Consider the following 24,176-nt stretch of genomic DNA (forward strand, 5'->3'; position numbering starts at 1 on the left):
ATTATAATATTCATTAAGGCAGTTACACCCCCATGCCTAAGACAAAGCTCTGAGAGATTAATCTCTCAACATTTTTTTGTAACATTGCACAGGTATAATTCTGAAGCTTTTGTCACATATACCAGAGCATAAAGGCTTGAAGTCTGAGTAGGGGTTTGGAGGAGACCCTAATTTTGTTGAGCTGTCAGGAATAAATGTGCTTCTGTTAATGAAGCACTTGCACTTTTAATAAGCCAGATCTCACTTCTGAAGATAGATAAAATTAGAGAAATGACAAATTATCACAGCCCTTATACATTTATGAAATAAGAGCTTAAAATACATTCAGAGTCAGGTATAAAGTGGGACTGATGAAATCTGCAATTGATTCAGAGGGAAACATTCACTGCCACTGTTGTGAAATCACAAAAAGAGATTTATGGCTTATGCATTTTTTAATATATAATCCCCAAAATGCTACATGAAGAACTGGTTCCTTGGGCTGAATGTCAAGAATGCACCATCCAGGCAGTGATGAAAATCTTTCAGAAAACAGATATGAGCAGGAAGGTAGTTCAAATGGATTCAATTTGGCAATCTGCAGCAGGGGAAGAAGTTACAAGTGAGGTTTAGCACTCCTTACAGATCAAAGGAGAAAAAATAGTGGAGATTGGAAACAAAAGTGCACCAGGAAACAGTTTTGAGGGAGAGAATGACAGCAGAAGTAAGGGCAAAAATACTCAGGAACAGAGGGACCCATGCCCCAGCCCCCTGCAAAACAAGTTTCCTCATAACTCCCTGTGAATAAAAAAGCATCAGGTCATTAAAGGAAGGGGATCTGCAATTATCCATGTAGGAACTTAACACCAGCATTTCTGGGAAGCACAAGTGGTGCTGGTGGGAATGCTGGCTGTCAGCGCTGCTTCAGCACAGGGGCTGCACTCTGTGCTCAGGAAACTCTCGGCACACACGAGGATTCAGACCAGACACACACATAATGAACAGGAAAGTGCTCTGTCAAGCCAAGTCAGACATCCAAATCAAAATGCTGCTGTTAAGAAAAAGCCCTATCTACTTAATAGCTGATCAATAATGACACACTTTCTCTGATTTGCAGCATTTTTCAGTCCTGGGAGATAAAAAGAAACACACCAAATTCTGAGGTAATGTTTTGGTACCCACAGCTGCAACATTCTTTTTACCATGCTATTTTTCCTTATAAGAGCATGTGGGGGGAAGAAACAAATATATCAGAAAAAGCAACTGCTTTTAATGATTATGGCTGTCAGTTTAACCGTGTATGGTACCCACACAGTCCTCTATCATATGACTGATTTTCAAACAAAATGCATGCTGATTATGATATTAAAAATATATGAAATTTGACATTGGAACCTCCACCTTAATTCTCAGCAGCTATATACATAAACTCCATTTGAATTCAAGACTGATCACTAACAGGGAAAGCTCCAACAAATCTTGTGCAGTGTGCATATATCTAACTCAGAGGAGAATAAAACACCTTAATTGTTTTTTAACAAACACATCAAAGAACTAGGCAAGGTATTAGGAGACAAGAAAAAGGTAAATCCTATCTTGTTCTGTCACTTCAAACACATTCACATAAATGCAAATAACTTCGCCAACTTCTAGAAATATGGTGCTTTTGTGAAGAAGCAGCACCTTTGTGCATGGTGCTCTGTGGATCCCTGTAAGTTGGGTTTGTATGGTCTTGTTTGGTTTGGTTTGGGGTGATTTCTGTTTAAACTTTCTAGCAGACCAAAGGACTACATGGGATGAAACATGCCTGCATTGATTAAAGTATTCTTACAGAAGAATCTTTCCAAAGTTCTCGGCAATGGAGAGCCCATGGTACCTGTAACCCCTGTTCTCCCTCTATGGATAGACCATTTTTTAAACATTAAATGCACATAAAGTTCTATCTTTCAGCTGATTTCTGGTATTCCTAATTGATACTGTAAACCTGCTCTTCCAGGAACACTTAGAGTGGAAAAACTTTGGAAACATTAATTCCACCTTCCACAAAAAGGGATGGAACATTAACTTCTCAAGCCTTAAACCTTTCCTCCCTCATATTCTAAACACACACACACACACATTTCCTTTCATTACACATTCCTGCTCCTTCCAGCTTCACGGTTCTCACTACAAGACACCTCTCCATTAACATTTCCCAAGGTGTAGACACATTAATAGTTAAGACTCATATTCAGCAACAACATGAGCCTTTGGCACAGAGTCACTTCACAGCATTTCAGCAGTCTGACTGCCTTTGTGGAGTGCCAGTCAAGTGAAGGCAACAGCTACACTGAGAGTGCTTCCCTGTAAATGTGTCACTCCTAACGCTAACAGCCCAAGCAGCTTCAAATACTGCTCCTGGTTCAAATATTTCTGGACAGTAGACTTAGATCTGAATCTCAAGCTGCTCCAGGGGATTGATTGCTCAGGTTCCCTCTGAAGACCCTGTGGACACTGAGGTAGAAAAGCTCTTCTGCTCTACAACATCAGCTGCCAAGCAGGACCATGCATCCCATCCTTCAACATTTACAAGGATTGTCATATTGAATTAAGCAAAATAAATGATAAATCCATCTGTATCATAGCTCTGTGATAAGCCCCAGAGAGGGAGACTCCACACCATCTCCAGGTATGGAGATGTCTCCTGTCCTGGGCTCCACCACCCTCCATGGAATGAAGTTCTTCCTCATGTTGAGGGGGAATTTGTGTTTTTGTTGATGGCCATTGCTCTTTGTCCTGTCGCTGGGCACTGCTGAAGTGTCCAGCAGCATCCTCTGACACCCGCCTTTGAGATATTTATATGTGTTGATGAGATCAACACACACACACACACATATAAATACACAAATTATATAAAATATATATTATTGTATATATTATGTATTATATGCATTTTTTATATATATTATTTCTATAGGGCTGTGGACACAGTCACTGTTCTGCACACAAACTGAGACACAGCTCCTTCCCTCAAACAACTCCAGCCCAAACCAAAAGGTGGTGAGCAAAGCCTTACACACAGTGCTGGCCAACAACAGTTCTCAGAGCAAAACCAAGCCAAACACAACCTGTGTCCAAGTTTTTTATCCTAAAAGAGTTGCAGCAAGAGGCAGCTTCTGACTGGAGCTTAAACAACACAAGCATCAGCAACGTAACAGCAAATTTTAAACATATGGTCCAAAACATTACAGGGATAAGCTCTTTCACCATGACAACTGAAAATCATTTTAAAATCAATATTCCAATCAGTTAATTGGAAAAATGATTTCTCTTTTATTTACCTCTATTCATGCAACTATTCTAAAGCAAAATTCTAAAAGCCTCTATGTTATTTGCAATATCAGCACAGGCTGACAGTAGGCACAGTAAAGTACAAGGGAAGAACTGCAAATCCTGCTGAAGTTTACTTGAATTTTGCTGACATTTTATGCTAGGTCAAAGAGGAAAGATAAAGAAAGAAAATGCCTAGGAAGAAAAGTTATTCCATGAAGAACAGAACTAATGAACACCAAATACCTATGGAAGCATCTTTTGCCTACTTCTTTCATCATCTTAGCTGTTGATAAAATAAATACATCAAGAATTGACTGATCTGTTAGACTTCTGTCTTCCAATTTTTGCCAGATTTACCCTGCAAGTTAAAAGTTACCAAAGGCAGTGGAAGAGAGCTGAAGGAACATGTGCAAGGGGGCTGGGAGAAATACAACCTTGTAAACTTCATTTACTTGGAAACAAGGTTAAAAGCAGGGATCCAGACAACTCCACTTAGGAAAGTAGACATCTACTAATGGAGTCCCACCTTTGATTATGAGAGCTGTATTTAAACACTCCATTTTCCAGTTGGTACTGAGAACAATGTAAGGGATGGAAATGCCAAACATCAGTTCAGCTCTGCAGTCATTGCAACTCTTCTTTGTTCTCCTATGTTGTCACTGCTCCTCATTTTCCTCTCACCAGAGAAGGTGAAAATTGGGATGAATTTTAAAAATGTTGGAGTCAATTTACTATTTAAAAAGTCCCCATTAAAATGATTGAAAAGAAAACAGGTGATTTTCTGCCTCACCAGGCAGGATGCTTGCACAGTTCCTTTATAAAGGATGATGTGGATCCAACTCTCTGCGGGTCCAAAGGAAGATGGGACAAAGATTTGGAAGAGGAATACACCAAAGATTACATGGAAACAGCATCTAGCTCAAGATACTTTGAAGTAAGAAGTAGAGTCCAGCGGGGTACTAAGACCAAACCTCACAAATGCCTTTCCTATTCTTAGCCATTCTGAGGCATCTGCTGGTACTCACTGCTGGGAACAGGATGTTGGTCCAGAAAAATCTGGCACGGGGAGCCACCCTTATGTTCTTAGTTTGTGTTTGAACAAAACACTCAGCAGCAAAGGTTTTGTTTCTAAGATTTTGTAACCTTGAAACAGACTTGAGATATGGTTCACTTTTTTGTTGCTGCAGTTCTGAGCCTCATTAATTATTTACAATGACACTTCTTATTAGGAACCTCTAGGGGTTTTTTTGGATCTGTGGTTCATTTTGGGTGTTGCTTTAACTATCCTGGTGGACTACATGTCTAAGACCCATTTTATGTAGTAATTGTAATATGTTTCATCCCTCAGAATAATCTTAAGCCCAATTTTACTCACTTTAATAATAGACATGAAATGTTCATTTATACAGAAGGTGATGCCAGAATACTCAGCAGTAGAAATATAAAAATACCTTTTCTCATTTATCATCAAAGGTAAGGAGAAAAATAAATTAAATTTCAAAAATGCAAAATCAATTATAAACTGACATTCTACAAGCCAAGGAAGCAGTTCCAAAGGCAGGAAGCAAGGCGGTAACCAGCAGATGGTGGATGGCACATGGCTTTTTGTCAGAGAGGAAAAATGCAACCATCCTGCAAAATCCTTTGCCATAAGGCTGTTGGCTGGAAATCTTCAGAATCCTGTCAACGTGTACTATGCCAAGTGCAAAACTTGAGGTGATTTTTCACTCCACATTACCTAATTGTGAGATCTTTCTGTGATGTTTCCTGCTCATACATTGACCTGTGCCAGGAGAAGCGTTTCCCCTTGTGCTGCCTGGCTGGCAGCTGGCTGTGACAACAAGGGCAAACAGGAAAGCAAGCTTTTGGCACCAAACTGCTCCTGGATAGACAGACACAAGGACTGGGCACCACAAAAGTAGTAAACTTTTGTTTTAATGAAGTTCACCTTCTCGATGAAAACCTCCTTGAGGCTACTTCCCACTTCAATGGTGACAGTTTCACATGTGCAAACATTTAAATACAACATGCTCCTAACCAGAAAGAGTCCTGGTGTGGTATATATGAACTCCAAGGTAACAAATTCAAGCCATTTATTAACACGTTTCAACTTAGCAAGTCCTCCATACTTTAAATCATCTTCCCTTTCTGAACTGAGTGCTGCTACCAGAAGCTGCCGTGTCTGATCACACAAACCCACAGAGAAATCCTGTTTCACCTGAGGCCCTTACCACTGCTCTTACCTGCACATCTTCCTGTGCTCAAGTACTCCTTTTTTTTTCCAAGGTTTTGGCCCACAAAAACACAGCCTTTAGTTCTACATACAGGATCATTATAATGATTTTTAGTCATTTTGTTAGAATCATTTCTTGTTATTTTCCAGATTGCTCCAATGCATGTTACAAACCACACAGACCCCACTCAGGCATGCCCCATTCAAATCCAGTAGCTGAGCTTGGTACCCCCCAAAAAATATTGAGTGTGGTCCTATTCACTGCGGGCTAGACTCTTTAATGTACAAAAAATGGGTTAGCTGCCACCCAGTATCATGTAATTAGAGGTGGTTAAATGAGAATCTAAAATGATTTAGGCTCCTGGTAGAAGGCAGTTTTTAGTATTTGTAAAATTGGCTTTTAGAAGGCTTGGGAAACGTACCAGGTAAGGAATAAAAATGAAAAGACAAACTAGTTACAATACTTGGAGATTAGATGTAGCAAAGTATGTGTCAGCAAGACAGCAGGCACTACAGAATGCAGGGCTCTAGGCAAAAATTAGACAGCAATGAATTACCTTTTAACAATTATTTTGCATTAAAAAAAAATGATGCCTTTTCTAAAAGCTTCCTGCCAGTGCATATCTAGCACCCCACAGCAAAATCAGACACCTGTTTAGCAAGGGGTAGGAGCATCCTGGCCTCCAGCTTGGAGCAGGGAGCTCGTGGGAGCCTGGCCAGTGGTATCTCCAACAATTATGAAGGCTTCTTATGCTGAAGGCAAACAGTGTTCCTGGGTCCACTTGTGCCACCTTCCTGTAGCCTACTGCCAAGTAAATTTTCCTCCATTAACCTCATGAGAAATAACTATTTTACCTGAAATCAAATATAATGAGTAAACATTGCAAAACTACCACATTTTCCAGAAATGAGATCTATTCTGTACCATTCCAGCACCTATTCTCAAGCGACCCAGTGTAAGTTAAAGCCTTTCTATACACTGCTAAATTTTTAAAATAATGTATTTAGCCCACATAAAATCATGCATAGTACCAATCAATATCCCTGACATACATTAAACAGTGTGCCATTACAGTGTGATACTTCATCTCAACACCCACCCCATCCAGCTGGGTCATTTTTCCTCCATTGGAATGACTCCAAATCCTCAAATTTTAATGAAGGGCTGTTGAAGTAGGGAAAAATGTAGTTTGGAAGGAGTTCAGATACATAATTCCATGTACAGAAAAGATTTATGACCTATATTAACAGCAATAATCCTGTGTCTCAGTTCCTCTGAAAGGCAAAGTTGTGGCTCAGTCGTTTTAAATCCATTATCATCCCCCAACGGTGGTCCAGTGATGTCTAATCACAATCAATAGCCAGTAAAAGACCACAGTCTTTAATCCCATTTGCATGTTTGTACAAAGCATCATTTTTAAGCTGCATATTCATATGCAGAGAGAGTCCAGTGAGTGCACGGAGATTTCGCAGCCTGGGAAGTTCTGCACTGGGATTTGAGCATTCCCAGGCCCCTGGAAGGATATTTAATCACACTGTGTAATGATCCTGACAGTGAAGGCCAAGAAAACACACAGGATATTGCATGAGCCCCGTGTTTGTACTTGGAGCAAGTGATGGACTCACTGAGCCATGCCCTGGGGGGGCGGGGAGTGAGTTAATGGAGACAGTGATCAATCACAATCTAACTTCAAGAGGGGAGGAGGAATGGAAATGCTGAATATGAGCAGAATCCTGGGCTGGTACAAAAGAAAGCAGAATAGCAAAGTAAATATAAATTGCCACCCCTTCTCTGAAAGGCTTTGCATGAAAACTGAACTTTAATCCACGAGGCCATGCAGCCTAAACATTGACTGCCCAAGAGCTGTGGGACACCAGAAAACTCTTCAAACCCAACAACTCTCAGAGGTGATCTAAACCATGGACACAAACACAACACGGCAGCCTTCTCCCTCTGCTCCCCATTTCTTTCATATACACACTACTTAGATGCAAAGGAAGTAACTACCACAAACTAAGAACTTGGTTCCACATCCATGTCCCTCAGCAAACAAGTCCTGATCCTCATTCCCAGCAGGACAACTTCTCCTGCTACCTGTGCATGGCAACTGTTTTGTACCTGGAATTCCCCAGATTACTGCAGCCACACAGCTTGAGGGGAAACAAAGAAACACAATAAATGACTGTGATTCATACCTGGAGTTTGTGCTCCAGACAAAATCTTGTAAACACTCTAAATATTTGGGGGTTATTTCCAATTCAAATATCTTAGATATTGCCTCAATTGAATTGCCATTCTCTAGTCAACTCTAACACTAATGTTTGTTATTTTAACAGCTGCACTTTAGGAAAGGCTCATTTTAACAATATAACAAACCCAGATATCGCCTCAGCCACTCCACTAGAACCCTTGCAGCAGACTTGAGGGAAAATACAATTGCCTTTATTGCACAGAAGAAAGCAATAATGAACCAAGGATGTTAAAGGCATCAAGATTATAATTGCACTCAGAGAAACATAACACAAGAGATTCTATTAAGAGAGATGTTTTGACGTGTATAACGATTCTGAACAGAGTGAGAGCAACACGTTCAGGATCAGAGCAGTGAACTGAGACTCCCCAGCCCTGGAGAGATGGCAGCTCCCTCTGCAACTCCAGCTCCCCAGCATAAAATGCTGATGAAGCCAGAAGAAAACCTAAACTATTCAAAATCTGAACCCACTACAGTAAACAACAGTTTTTTCTCAACAGCCTAAATAAATGATCAGCAAAACTGAACTGCTTCTGGTGACTCCCAGGCAGCAAGAGCTGCAGGAACTGAAAATGAGGGAGATGTGCAGGAAGAGAAACCAAGAACTCCTTGTAGAGCAGACAAATTTCTGCAATACTTTCAGAGAACAAACTCAAGGCTTCACTGAAGCTGGACTAATAGGTTTAAAAATATCCCATTTTATTGATACTCTATAAAGAGGTTTCAACTGCCTATTCCTCCACCCTTTCTCTATCGAAGTGGTTAATCATAGAGAAATTTTTCATTCTTTCAAATAAACACCAAATCTAATTACCCACGCAGCTGATCAGAAAGTTTCCTTGCAATTTCTAAGTCAAAACAATTACATCAAAATAGTGATTCTGAATAACTAAATAAACTTTTGTCAGAAAGAAAAAGATTAAACTTGACACCTGTTTTGTGAAATTGATCATCACAGTGTTTTTTCAAGCTGATACCAGATTAGTTTAAAGCTCCCAAAATTAAATATGTCTGTTTTCAGGTCTAAAATTCAGATAATGGGAGAATGTAGCGCACAAGATCATCACTTAAGAAAAATAACATAATTTCTATGTAAACTAAGAATTCAGTATGTTTGAAAACCTTACCTTATAGGCAAGCATAACATATAAATGATAAATCATGGAGATAAGGTAATTAAATAATAAATTAAATAATACTACACAAAGACTAGCTAACTTTTTATCCCCATTAGGATTTCTACTGTATCCAAGGTCACACATTGTGGGTATGAAGATTGAGGCATTTTTTAAAGAGCCTTTAAAGAGATGTTTTGTACCTGTGATGGAGGGGCTGCAAATTAATCAGTAGAAATGGCATTAGTTTATCAACAGGTTTTCAACCATGGGTGTTGAAGTTCAGTACGTGTGTAAAGCCACCTGTGAAAGCACCTATGGAGTGCTTTCAGCAAAGGGCAGCATTTTATTACAATGGATTTTCTTCCTGTAGTTATTTCAGATACACATTTGAATTGCTCAATAGGAGGACTGTAGCTCCTGCCAGCCGCTTCCTCCCTCTCCTCTCTCCAACTGTCCTCAGCACTTCTCTCTCCAGCTGCTTGCTGAATTATTGTAATGGAGATATTATTAGTGAATCACTAACTCAGAGTGGTCAGTATTTCCACCAACTAAGAAATACAAGCCGAAGGTAGTTTTTCATCAAAGCCTGGTCATTCTGGCTGAAAAGAGAAGCCTATTCAGAAACCACACTATGGAACTGCACACTGTTTGCTTTCTAAAATCAATATAATGATAGACTCTTAAGGTTCCATGCAATAGGAACATTTTTTGATCTCTCTATTGACAGGGGAAACTACTTTTTTCAAGCAGAGGTAACATCCTTAGAGAACACTAATGGAGAACATAATTACTGGCCTAATTATGAAATGTTTCTGAAGGCAAACCTTCTAGACGGCACGTGGGCTGTCACTGCAACCACCTCAGAGCCAGAAGATGGGGTAAAGCAGACACCTGAGGATTTGGCAACAAAGAAAATCTCCAAAAGTTTGGACATCTGGGAACCCCAGCCGGTGTGAGGAAATTCTCCTCAGCATGGCAGGAATTGCAGAAAAAAAGGCAACTTCTGGATAACGAATCAGGATCTCAATCTGTAGCAAAGTTACAGTTGTTATCAGTCCATATTTCCAAAAGCACGTTGCAGAACTGAGCTCTCTAAAGAAAATTAAAATGAGATACACACACTTTTTTCTTGAAATAGATACTCACCAATAGTTAGCAGAGCTCTCTGAAATGAAAACATACTTTATGTATATATTTACATCTCAAAAGCCCACAGAGAATAACCAACAGTTCCATGTCCCTGAAGAGATTAGTATGGGTAGAAACATTTGGCTTGTGGGAGTGGGTGGAAGGGGAAAAATTTTAATCAAATCCATTACCTGGTTATTGATTTCTCTTTGCCAGACTGATCCTGTAGAATACTTATAAAGCCTTTGACATTGAGACGTTTGGCCAAAGATATTGGATTAGACTAAGCAAAGCTGAGCTTCTCATGTAATCTCTCATATTTCATTTATATGTGATTTATTCCTTTGTCCAGCAGAGGCTTTTTATTGATAAAAATAATGAGATTGAGAATCCCAAAGGAAATCTAATGCCCACCCAAACATATTTGTGAGGTAAAAGTAGTAGGCTTTGTAAGCTTGAGAGAGAATGATGTTAAGACTGCTTCCTTGTATAAAAAATATGAAGCTTATCAAAGATTTTGAAATAAATAAAGCTATTTTTGAAATTAAAATTTTGCTATACTTGAAAACACCATGCACACAGTGAACACTGTTCACAGGGGAACTGAATGAAAGACTTCTGAAATAGTTCTTTTCCTTGCAGAATAAATGAATATAACTTTTTTTCTTTTGACTCCTGTATTAGCTCAGTTTGATAAAACACCTTAACAACTGCTAAATATGATGTGTTACATAAAGCCAGTTAGATGACTGAAAATTAATTGTGCCACTCAAAAGAAGTTTCTTACCACTGGCAAATTTAATATGTAATCTGGTAACTAAAGGCTTTATTGAACTACACAGGAATTCAACATCCTCTAAAAAATTAAATCATTACGCCTTTTCACTAAATAAGTGTTCAAAAGTCCTAAGTAGAACATACAGACTGTCTCATGTTTCTTTCATAGCTATCAATAGTAGTAAAAGGATAAATAAAACTCATCTGTTTCTGCAGCGAGGCCTGAATTAGGTTTTAAAGACTATTTCAAGGAACAAAACAAAATAATTCTATTCCACTGATAGCCAACAGAGGCCTTCGTGATTAACACGAGTCTTACAACTCTTTTTTATGTTAATGCTTAGAGGGGAGTTGGTGGCTTTCGAGTCTCAGCCTCGTTTAATGTATAGCATGAAGCTCAGCATTTACAACTCCAAAGCCAGCAGAAAAAGTGTTCTGTAGCTCAGTGTCCATGGACCTTTTATTACCAGTAATCTCCAAATCCCTTCTCTGGGAGGACTGTTGGTCTGGCTGGCTCAGTGGCCAAGCAGAGGGTGAAGGCTGACGTTCTCCTTCTCCTCCTCCCTGGCTCCCAGGTGAGCACAGCAGCTCCCTGAGCAGCCTCACCCACTGAGTTCTGCCTTGCTTCAGCTCCTCGCTCTCCAAATGAAAGATGCAATTAATGGAACCCTCTAATCTTAACACTGACTGATGATAAAACCACTTCCAAGATTTCTGTGCTGTCCATCATGAATCCAGCAGTTCCCTGAATATGCAGACAGAACACATCTCTGCGATGTGCTGCACATCTCCTGCCCACCTGGGCCATTTGTGCTCAGTATTCGACTCCTCTAGAAGTACCTGACCAGCTGGAAGGGCATTGCAGAGCCATACAGTGCCTGCACAGTGAATTATCTGGGAGGCCCTGATGCCTTTTCCTGGTCTTAAAATCAAGAGTCAAACACGGTTAGAAGGGGAAAAGGGATTTTACCTTGGTATTTATTTTAAGGATCCTTAGGTGCACACGTCCAGGTCATGTGCGTTGAAATGTACCCCGCCGAATCTCTCTCTGTGTCCGTGTCTCTCTGTGTCTCTCCCCCCAACATTGGGTACAACATTATAGGTTTTACTGATTAGCAGATCTATCAAAGATTCCCCAATGAGAGGCTCAAGTGAGCCCCCCTCCCCAAGGAGCCTTCCCCTGGATGGTTCTATCTTAGTTTACAGAATGTGTTCTGGAGAGGACCTTGGGGTCTGGGGCACACTGATCCCTAGCTACAAAGCTTCTAAAATGTTTAGTCTCTTAGCTTGACAAACAAGTCCAAGAATGTAGGCAAAAAGCACTAGGAATACAGAAGTTGTAAAAGGTATAACAGGGGTATAAAAGAAAAGGCAAAAATCTTCATGGCATCAGCCCCGGGCCCATGTAACTTTTGTAGGATTGGGCAGTAATCCCACAAAAGCACACACAGCTCTAATGCCACCAGAAAAACAATCTGGAGCACGACAAACAGGAGGGCCCCTGAGCATATCACTGCGGAAACTTTTCCATACCAGGATTTGAAACAGTCCCTGACAAAGCTGCATTTCCAGCCTGCTCCTTCCTCGATATCTCCAGGAGATTCCTTTGATCCTGCTGGTTTACATGTACAGTGTCACCTTGGTGTGACTGCTGACCCAGCCTGGGCAGTGGCTCTAACAGATGGGTGATACCAAAACCCAACACTTTAAAATCACTGACCCCAAACCTTTCCTCATTTCTTCCTGTGGACAGATTTTTTTACAGAGCCCAGAAGTATATGTGAAGGTCTCTAATAAGAAAGAGCCTGCAGTAGTGTAGTCAAATCCCACTGCTCAATGTTAAATTACAGTTTCTGTGCAGACAAATGCTGCTGCATTTCACTAAAACAAATATTAGATTGTAGCAACATCTTGTAGATCCTGGAATCATAACTGCAGCAGTGACTGTTCTGTAAGTCCCCCTAGTTTCACCAACTAACTACAGCATCAAATCTTGGAAGCCAGTGCATTAAACAAAATGGCATAATAGATAATTCCTGCTTCTTCTCATAGAAATAAAAATGAATCTAGGCCTGGCATTAGGAATTACTAAAGTATGAGGAGAAATATATTTGATTTAAGTAGAATTTCTTATATTATCTTGCTACTGTGACTAAAGAACCTCCTCTTCTCAGTATGGCATCAAGTGCTTTACATTTGCTGAGGCTTCGTGGGCCCTGTACCATCTTAGTTATTCAAAAAATATTATTTGCAATTTGTAGCAAGAAAGCAGTCATTTATCTTTAGTAGCAGATTTTGTGTGACTCTCTTCATACCGTGCAGCTGTTTCTCACCACACACTGATACCTGAGGAGATTATGACTGTCAAGAAGATTGGTGTGGATTGATGCATCCGCACCTCCCAGGACTGGGACCCTCCTCAGCAGCACAGTCTGTGGGGAGCCAAGAGCAGCAGAGGTGGGGGATGAATAAAGAAGCACACCTTGTAATTCACCTTGATAATCAAAGTACTTTGGGCTCTCAAACTACAAAAGCATGTCCACTGAGAAATTCTGAAGTGGTGCCTGGACCTGCCAAGCTGTCAAGTCTGATTTTTGCTCCTCAATGTTTCCCTCCATGCACCGAGTCCTGTGAGATGCAGTGAGCAAGGAGCAGTGTCAGCCTGTGCCTGCTGCCTCAGAACATCTGAGCCTGGCTGGATCAAAACCAGCTGCCTCCCCTTTCTGGGACTGCCTTCCCTCCTGAATTTTGGCCCTTGCTTCCATCACTCCTCAGAAGTTTCTTCACACCCTCCCTCCCTTCCTCAATTACTGTTCTTTTCTGTCTATCCTTTTTCCACACAAAGTCATCTCTGGATAGCTTCTTCACAAATGATAAGATAAAAAAAGAAATTAAAGTAATATAAAAAATAAAATTAGGAACTTACCTGAGTAAGAACTAATTTCAGTTTCAAAGTTTATTCTGACATCAATTCTGCTCAGGAATTTGCTTTTTAAAAAGATTTTATAAAAACTTTTCTAAGAGTTTTTGTATGATGAGAAAATAACTTCCACTCTGATTGAGTCTTACATACACAATTCCATATTTATCGTCACTGCTCTTGAAAACTTTGGGCAAATATCATTATTCTGGTCCCTTTTCCCCATGCTGGATTGTCAGTAACGTTTTGTACTTGGTCTTGAGAGGCCAACACAATGCTCAGTCACCCACAGCCTGCTCCCATGTGCTACAGAATTCCCCTAAAAGCTTCTTGTGTGAATTCAAGCCCACCTGGAGTTGCCATCCAATCTCTCTCCAATTCCTCATACCCATCCTCAATATATTCTGCAAATTCTCTCTCTACAAGGTTGTCTTTCTCCTCTATCCATGCACAGGCTTCCAACTGAGTAACATCACCTCCTTCAGCTTCAAGAAACACCACCCAGGAAGAACATGGGTTGTTCTTTCAGTCCAACACCTCATCTTTCTCTTGCTTCCCCTCATTGGCACATTTTTCTGGGGTATCAAACATGACATGCCTTTATTTGCATGCTTGATGCATGAATCTACTTATTCTATCTCTTCTTTAATTTCTTTTATTAATTACTGAGGAGGCAATACCTGCCTCCAGGTTTTCCAATAGCAGTAGAACTTACAGAAAATCCGCACAGTAAAGGTAATTGCTGTAGCAATTGTTATATAATAATAAATTGGTAACAGTTTTGATTTCTTTCCTCAGTAACTGTGGGAGTTGCAATAGCAATAGAAAGGACAGCAGAAGCTCTGCCTCTTTCTTAGGGGAACAGGGCATTACAAAGGACTTGACAATCTGACAACTTTCAGAGCAAGTTTTAAATAGCTTTTAGAACCTACAGTTTGTACTTCTCTTCAATTCAGAAATTTACTGTATTCCACAGAACCAGACAATGTTTGCATGAAAAAGGCTACAAACATTTTGGAGGAGTTGACTTGATTAATATTTATGAATATATTAAGGACATTACCTATTGTACCAGCACACATGCAGGGCAAGAATACAGTATTTTACTGCTCACTGGGATTTTATCAGACATTAACACACACCTCGGCTATGCTGCAGAGCTTGATTCTTAAGCCACCCAGGAAGGTTAGTAACAAAGATAAATAAATCTAGTACATGCCATGAAATATCTTAGTGCAATTAGAGTATGCTCCTTAAAGGTACAGCATTAACATCCTCAGCTCATTCTGGAAACTGGCAGAAGATGCAGATTTTTGTCTGTTATTTCAACTATTTGAGTCACCTGGCATCCACAGGTGCACTACAACAGCTCTTCCCCAGCTCTCCAGATTCTGACCACGAAGTCTCTGTGCATGACTGTGACAGGGGACATTCTGACTCCCTCATTCCTTCACATCTAGAAAAGGCAAGCTGAAAAATATTAAATTTTTCAACAGTGACAGAAGCTTGAAACAGCTAATTCATCTGCAAAGCAGTGTTCAGCCAGACCAGAGTAAAAACATTGTTTGTTTTTGAAGTTTGACCAGGTGTCACCTGAGTTTCAAAGAAGGAAGCACTGTTCTCCTCCCTCCTCCCAGCTGCTGCATGCTGCAGATGACAGGACCTGTTTGAAGTTTTACTTTTATTTTAAAAGCTTAAGGCAGTGTTTTACTCTCAGATCTGCAGAGAGCTGCTCTGCTCTCCTCACATGCACAAAGCCAGGCTGCTGCCCTTCATCTCCTGTCCTGGGAGCCACTGCAGGGAGAAGACATGGGACACTGGACCCTTCGTGCCAACCCAGGAGCGACACAGTGGCAGCCTCGGAGCCTCAGCACACTCTCACCTCACCCTGCTTTGATCACAAGTGAAAGAGAGGTGGCTTTCAGCAAAAAATCATTGTGGAATGAAGCACCTTGTCAGTGGGGGGAGGAAAACTCCTCCATCCAACTCTTTGCCCCTAAGGCTCCGTGATGATCCTTAAGGACACTGCAGTACATCAGTACTGAGAAAGCTTCAAAGGACAATCCTCATTTCTGTAACATCTGGTCCAGAGCCTAAAACACACATTTACCTTCTTATTGCTACTTCCTAGAACCACATTCTCTCATGGCTCTTGGAGACACTGAGGACATGTAAACCCAACAGCACTTTAGCTCCAAGTTTCTAGATCTTCCCAGCTACCAGTGAGACTGGCAGCTTTTTTACACCCTTATTTACACGGTGGTGGCACAGAGATAACCATGAGAAGGACCCTTGCTCAAGTAATACTCTGTGAGCACATAAAACCCCAGATTTCTAGGATTTTAAGTCACTTGCAGGTGCAGAAGCATCAGGTAAATGCACATCACAGCTCTACATCAGATTCTCCTCAAATCATTAGTGCCTGGCTGTCAGGGTGTGTGTGGGTTATCGTATGATGCTGTACCAAGATGATCTGACAGCAGACTCGTGTGTGGCTGCATGCAGAACACTTCTCACACCAGCAGTGGAGATTGCTCTAGACCTGATTTTGTACAGAGAGAAGGAACACAGAGGAGAAATGATCTCACAGAGGACAAACATGAAAAACTGTAGAACTCTGGAAGTTCTACCCAGATCACCATTTAATAGCCCAGTGTCATAAAAATATTTTTCTTTTCCACTTCTGGGGGGAACGTAATTTTAAATCTTTAATGGGAACAAAACTAGAGGTTATCTACATGTGACTCCAGAAAAAGAACAAAAAATCTATTAAGACTCTTCATTTTTACTTAATTGGTTTTACTTCCGGAAAAAACAGATATATGAGTCTCATATCCAAAAAAAACCCCAAAACCAAACAAAAAACCCTCAAAAAACTATGATTAAATGTATTCTGCCACATTATATATTTTATGCAGTAACAGAAGACAATATTTTAACAGCACTGCTTTTGAATCACTCCAGAGCATTCAGCAGGAGTCAATTTATACTGCAAGAGAATAATGATGTACCTCAACTCATTTTAATTTCAATGATTGAATGAGAAATAGGAAAGCCTATTGAAAGGACTGTATTCTGGTCAAAGACTAATGAGAAAATAGTTTTGAGTCTCTGAGTCAGCGGGTGTCATGGTAACAATGCATTATCGAAATCTGATTAGTATGCCCAGCGGCTTTATAAATGATAACATGCTCTTCTAATTGTATTTCCCTTTCTTCCCCTGTGCTAAGTTTTATATTCACAACAGGTAAGAGGTAAAGGCAGCATTCTGTTTATCTGCAAGTTTAAACCGTGTCCCCCGCTCACAAACTCTGAAATCTGTCATGCAGCAATAGACAAATTTTCCTACCACCTTAAAGCAAGAAGCTGAGTTTTCCATTTCCCTCCTCCTGTATTATATGAAATGATTTAAGTTAAATATTATCCTCTTCTTTTAAATGTAATTATTTCTAAGGACGTACACATGAAAAAGAGAACACTGTGAAACACAAGCTTCTTAAGAAAAGGCCTGCTTCTCATAGGAGAAAGTGATTCAAGAGAAGAGTAAGTGCATGTTTAATTCATCCCAGAAAGTGTGACTCCTTGTTCTTGAAGTTTTGAAAAGAAGGAGGGGATTTTCTTGTGTTTAGATGACTGTGTGTGCTTTTGGTAGCTCATTACAAACTCAGAAATCAGGAGGAACCATGAAATTAAATAGGATACATTTCCTCCTCATGAAGAAGAGAGCTAATATTGCTTCATAAAATAAACACAATGAAAATACAAGGTTGAAGGCTTAATAATGCTCCTTTTATAACCGAGCCTCAGGTGAATAGCCTGGCAGACCTTTATTATATTAACAGTAAAGAACTCTATTTAAACTGCTGCCTCACAAATCTGATGCAAAGTAATTTCAACATATAGAAGCTCAGCCTTATCAAACGGATTTTAGTTTTGAGAGTAAAAAAAAGAGTAAAATTTGTCAACAGAAAGGCCAAAAAATCTAATCCATGTTTGCCCTATTTCCATGACCCTTGTAACTTAAATATTTAATTTTTATTTTCAGTGTTCACTTTCATTTATTAATTCAGCTTCAAATCCATATGATGAAAGAGCAGGAAAGCTCATATTCTTATTCTCTAGGTACTCCAAATACTCTTAGTCATACGACAAATAATGTCTAATACAAGTCAACTTTTCCGTATTATTAATAATGGGACTGTGTTTGCCATAGTGCACCAACAGGGAGAAAATGAATACAGCAAGACCTGAAAAGCTTATTACTCCTTGTTATGTGCACTGGCACGGGGACAGAGTTTAAGATGTACAAAATACTAAAAGCAATCAGTCTTAAGTCAACACTGTGAAAGGCAGAGGAACATTTTATCTACACGTTTGGGAATTCAGCGGGGAGTGCGGGGCCCCCTGAGAACAGAGAGGCAGCAGAGCAGCCCAGTGAATGAAGGAGCTCCAGGAGGGAGCAGGGCCGGTTCAGGGACTCTGGGCACTGACCTGGGCCTGAAGCAGCAGCCTGAGAGCCAATCCGTGTGACCTTCCCCTGTCATGAGGATGTTCCCATCAGGGAAGCCCCACGTCTTCCACAGGCGGTCATCGCCACCAGTGAGCACAATGTTTTTTCGGGGGTGTAAAGCCAAGCTGCAGGAAAAAAGAAAGGCAGGTTATGTTCCGTACCAGTTCCATTTTCTCTGAAATACATAAGATCCATTTAACTCAGGGCAACAGCCCCAGGAGTCTGATTCTGGATGGACTGAGCAAGCGGTGATGTTTTCTAAGCTCAAGAGAATTCAAAATACATGCTGTGGAGATGAGCTGCTGCTGCTGCTGAAGAAAACAGAACAGGACTGATTTCTGTGAAACCGGAATTGTTTTCACAGTCTCCTGAAGTTCCAGTTAACAGTCAAAAAATGCTTTGAAATACTTTGTTAGGTTATGTTCTAACAAACATGCAACAGGGTAACAAGCTGCACCAACGTGATTAACTTTCCCACTTATCCAAAATAATTTCAAAAAGCACTGGTGTCAGCCTGTCCCCACTTATGCCCACAGGTGTAAAGTCTCCTACCACTGTGAAATAACTCAAATGATAATTACAGTCCAGGAGCTACAGTCGTTGCCAGCACTTTAGAGCCCATTCACTGGGACTAGGTCAGAAAATCCGTTTCAATTCTGTACTCAAGATGTGTTCCATGTTTTCATTTTTTAATATGCAGCACGCTGCGATGTAATGGAAATCACAGACTTAACACACCCCTAGACTGAAAACTCAGTTTATTTTTGATTTAGCAACTGCAGCGCAGCTTAAAATGGATTCAGGGAAGAAAATCAATCTGTTGGAAAGATAACAAGTAGTGTATTTCATATGGATTTGGTTATTTGATTTAAATCATTGTAATGCCTTACTATTTGTTGAACATCAAAAAGTTCTAGTAGTTGACTTTAGTCCCAGGAGTGGATTATTTAGACAGATTAAATCTGGAGTTCAGAATCAAAATGCAATAATGGGGAAAGGAATCACAACCTGTGTGTGCACCTATTTCAGCTGTGCATCAGAGCCAACAGCTTGGAGAGAAAAACACTTATTAAAGCAGAATGAGAGGAGAGAGGGACAATGCTAAGCACCCAAATGGGAAGAAAAATAGGACTTAGAAGGCACAATGTCATAAAAATATCTTTTTTTTTATTAGTACTTTTCTCCTGCACTCAAATTATTTCATAAAATTCCTAAACCAGAACCACAGCATCTACTATATAGGGAAAAATAATCCCCTTTATCAAATCCATGCTAAAAATATATTTATGTCAACTAGAATTTCATCAGAAAATATCTATTCTTGCAGTTTAATGCCCAGCCTAGGAAGATTCCTACAGACTCATCAGCTGAATCCATCTGCTTGAGTGAGGAGCCTGGGATTTACTCATTCTCTAGTTTCTTAGAAAAAAATGCTTTCCATCTTTTCCTAAAGAGGATAAACTTCCTCTGCATTAATAGGAAAAAAGAGAAGGAGGGAATGATACTATTTAAATTCTGCAGAAATACACAGAGAGCAGTTGTATCACTTAGATTGGCCACAACAGATATCTAGAAGAGCAAGGGGGGAATAGAGATAAAAGGAGAGAACTAAAGGCTGAGAGGAGGTACCAGTGGCCTGCAAATTACAGGATGAGAAGAGCTGTCCCAGAATCCCTCTACTGCGGTGACCTCTGAAGCACCAACAACCCCACTGCTGCTATCTCCCTATGAATGCAGCTGACATTATTCTCTTACCCTGCTTCAGATGGTTCAGATCCCCTCCAGTTTTTCCCTCCAGGTATTTCAGCTCATAGTGGGGGCTGTTGTGAAGCCTTTCCATCAGTGTACTCAGATTCTGCCTAAAGATCTGCCTTCTCAGTTCCCAAGGTGCATTATACAGCCTCAGATCACCTTCAGTTCACCTTTCATGCAGAGAAAATTTAACCTGGTGGCTTTCTCTAGACACTGACTCTCCTCCCAAACAACCCTTATGCCCTGGCCAGGCTGCAGCTGTGCTCTCATCCATCCTGCCTCAGCTCCCAGGAACATTCTGCCTACCCTCAACCCTTCCAACACACTTCCAAGTCCAACTTCTGAAATGCTCAAAATTCTGCAGTGACCAGACATTCCTTTCGGAGCTTTGAGAAAATCCATATAGAAGAAAACATCCTGCTATCCATACGAAGGCTGCAAATTTGTTTTTCACAGTCTTCCCTTTTAATTGCAGAGCTTTTGTAAGATGCTGCTGCTGTCCAATGTTTTTCTTCCTCAATGCCATTTTTACAGGCACACAGTGAACACCATTTAATTAACAGCAAATTTGTGATATGACTGCTGTTGAGCTGCTTCTGAGAAAGGGAAGCCCATTCATCCAAAAGGCATTCTATATGCAACATTAATTAGGCACCCTTGTCTTCATTTCTGGCAATCCAGCATTGTATAGATTTTTGCTTCATCTCTGTTCACAGAGTCTAATTATTTCCAGCACAGAAGACTTTGGGTGGATTGGAATGGAAATCAATAATGGAACATGTGTGATAGGAACATTAGTTTTCTCCTCCTCCTCCTCCTTTGGGATAAAGTGGGATCAGCAGAGACTCAGCCAAGAAAAAACCAAACCCAACAAAAAACCCTCTCAGAGATTTGCTGCTGTTGAGTATATAAATACCCTTGTTTACACAACTCACTCTGGCATTATAAGACATTCTCATCTCTTCAGCACTTGCCATGGTAGATATATAGTACTCCCAGTAATTTGCTTTCAAAACAATCATCGAATATTTTAATTTATTTTGACTGAGCCATAAATAAAAATACAGTATCTTCAGATGCAAAATACTTTCAGTCTCAGCACATTCCACACTTGACCACTTCATACACATAAAAACCAACCTTCAGGTCAAAAAGTGCTGCACCCAAAGCTGCCTGGGGAACCTTAGCTGGGTGTTTAGTAGAGCCAATAACCTGAGAGAGGGCAGATCTCAGATCCATGTGAACGAAAACTTCCTGGCAACAGGGTTTCTGAAACACTGGAACCAATGTGCCATGATCAGCCTGTTCTCCTGGCTCTCAGCACACCCTCAGGTATTACCCAGGTAGATGGTTTCCATCATGGTTAGGAGAAGGAACTGGTCATTCCACACAGAAAACTGACAGTGCTTGTAAGTGAAATAAAAATCTGACCTCAATTGTCTCAAAATTAGGCACTCAGAGAATGAAAACCACAAAAATAATTACCAATTTAGTACTCCTAAATGACTTATCCAGCCTCGCCCAGTTGCTCTGTGGCAGAAACAAAGGCAAAATCCACTTTTCTATGGTTTCACATATAGGAGTTATACAGAAAAGTATGTTCTCAATATAGACAGCCTTCAGCTGCCAAATTCTAATACAGCATTGTACTGAATATTGCTTCTGATACATAATTTTTAAAACTTCATGATTTGATCAAATTTATTTGCATTCCCGGGTACTGGCAAAGACATTTGTTGCTAATGCCAGTAGCTGCTTTCAGACCAGAAAGCTCTCTGCTGCATTTCTTGCTCCAAAATATGAGAGCAGCAGAGTTCCTCCAAGATTTAAAAAAAAACCCCCCAAATGCATTTTTCCTAGTGACAGAAACATTTCAGCCAAGGTTTTCTTACACAAAAAATCAGCCTTGCTCACCATACCTAGCACAGGAAATTTGGGGCTGAGCAATTACATTTGGGTGAAGTTACAACTGGCTGAAAACCTTGGTTTTATAGTGGAAACCGTTGGGAAATTGCTGATATTTCTTTCTTTGCCATCAGGGCGGGTTTTGGAGGCAAGGACATGACATGCACTGAATTCCAGAGGATGGATACTGGTTACAGCCTCAGACAAGAACAAATATATATAAATAAGAACGCATCAACAGCCCTGCTGAAATCAGTGATATTGTTCACATGCACACAGTTATATCGCTGGACTGCGCCCTAAAAATCTACAGAGCTTGTAAAAGCTGAAATTTTATTCCAGGCCCGATTTTGCTGGACCTCAGCCAGTTGTGCTGAGACAAAGGACAAATTAACCAAAGCATTAGGAACAGTTCCTGTGGCAATGGATGTGTGAACTGCACAACCTAACCACGTTTTCCCACCTCTGAGCTGCCACCCAGCTGCTGCCCAGCTTGGTCCCAGGAACAGCTGCTGGGTGTGTGTGGGATGGCCACTGCTCCCTCACCCCCACGCTCCAAGAATCTCATTGCAAACAGGGGCAACCTATACATTTTCAGGGTAAACAAGTAGGGCCCACACAACAAAAATCAGATCAAGGGAAGGCCCATTTTCACCTCATGGTGGACTGAGGGGTGGCAGTGGCACTCATGGAAATTCCCTCGCTTCCAGAGGGGAAAGGGAGTGACAGTAAACACAGAGGTTGCCCTTTTGCTGCAGCACATCCCTTATTTCCCTCCTTACCTACATGAGGGTGGATGGGGACAAGGAAAACCAAGGCAAACAGCAGCACTCCGAGGGCAGCAGGGGCGGTTCCAGCCGCTGCCCACAGACCCACGGAGCCCCTCGGCCACAGCAAGAGGCCTTGGGGCAAACAAAGACCAAAGAAAGGACACAAACTGCCAGACAAATGCTCTCAGCTAAGATTAACCTGCCAATAAATTAAAACTAAACATATCGCAACAGCCTGATCAATCATTTTGCCTGCTACAACTCACCCTAACATGCCTTCTTTGAACATCATCTCTAATATAGTCATTTATACCACCTTTTTTATCCTGGCTTGAGTTACCTGGTCTCACCTGACAGCATTCTTCAGTAATAATTATAACCCTGACATTTAATTCAGGGTTTTATTATGCAACCGTAGCATAACTGAATAGCTTGTATTCCTGTTCGAGGTCTTAAAATTTATCTTTTCTTGACAAAATGGAAGAGGGGAATAATGCTTTCAGTAAAGAAAATAAGAGCTAAAACAGACCAAAAAAAAAGGATAAAGCAAAAAAAAAAAAAAAACATAAAAGAACATAAGAAGGGGAAAATACTCAGAGCACAAAGCTCCTATCTTTTGTTTCATTTATGTAAATGCCTGTCTGGAAGTCAGTGATAGATCTCAGTCGCAGCAATGCTTAAAAAACTATCCTGTCTGGTGAAATTCCTGGCTGCTTCCCAAGCTCCTATGACTCAGGATTTAGGAGGGAGAAAACTTGCTAGAATCTCAGCATACCTGAAGTTAACCTTCTAGATTGCCCAGCAGACCTTGGTACACCCTAGAAAATAATGAGAAAACAGTCTTCCAGAGACTTGAACTTCTGCCTCTAGAGACTGAGCAACTTCCTAATTCACAGTCGAGTTTATGTACTTATTCTAGTCCCCATGCACACAGAATCTTCACTCACAGCTGTAGAGCAGCAGCAAACATATTTATTTCTCTGAAGTGGAATAAATACACACACTTTCTAACTTGGCAAACCCAGTTCTCCTCTCAAAAATAAACAACTTCAGGAAGTGGACACTCTGTACAACATACAGTGCCTCCAAAAATAATTGTATTCAACACATCACTGTAAGTCCCTGATACAGACACAGTAGTGATAAATTCAGAACATCCATTCTGTGGTGTTCTCTGATCACTCTCTGTTTATCCACTCCATGTGCAATTATCAAAATGCATTAATTTGTATTAACTCAGTGTTGTAACCTACCCAGGTTTTACTGTATTAGATATGACTGTGTACATGCTCTGCCAATATAAATTCATCTTCTTACCAACAAAGTTTGGCCCTGGATCAAATCTGAGAAAAAGTCAAAACTATCCTGTTGATCTGCATGTGTTTTCAGAGGTCTCATCCTTTGAAGACACATGCATATTCCTGAATTATGCAGTACTAGGAGTACTGTTGATTTCACAGCATATTAACTTAAAAACATCCATAGTCCTGTTCAAGATTGAGTCCTTAACAAGATCGGGG

General features: G+C 40.5%; 1 protein-coding gene across 1 annotated transcript in view; it reads right to left on the minus strand.

Annotated features, from left to right (window-relative positions):
• The window catches only part of SPAG16 (sperm associated antigen 16), a gene marked incomplete at both ends in the record, with an annotated part of 363,061 nt that overhangs the window by 174,243 nt on the left and 164,642 nt on the right, over positions 1 to 24,176 (minus strand). The window contains one exon of the mRNA XM_082285233.1: positions 18,211 to 18,354. Coding sequence (XP_082141359.1) covers positions 18,211 to 18,354 — 144 coding nt within the window. The remainder of the gene's footprint in view (positions 1 to 18,210; positions 18,355 to 24,176) is intronic.

This window comes from Coloeus monedula (genome assembly GCF_965178545.1).
Source record: "Coloeus monedula genome assembly, chromosome: 7".
NCBI lineage: Eukaryota > Metazoa > Chordata > Aves > Passeriformes > Corvidae > Coloeus > Coloeus monedula.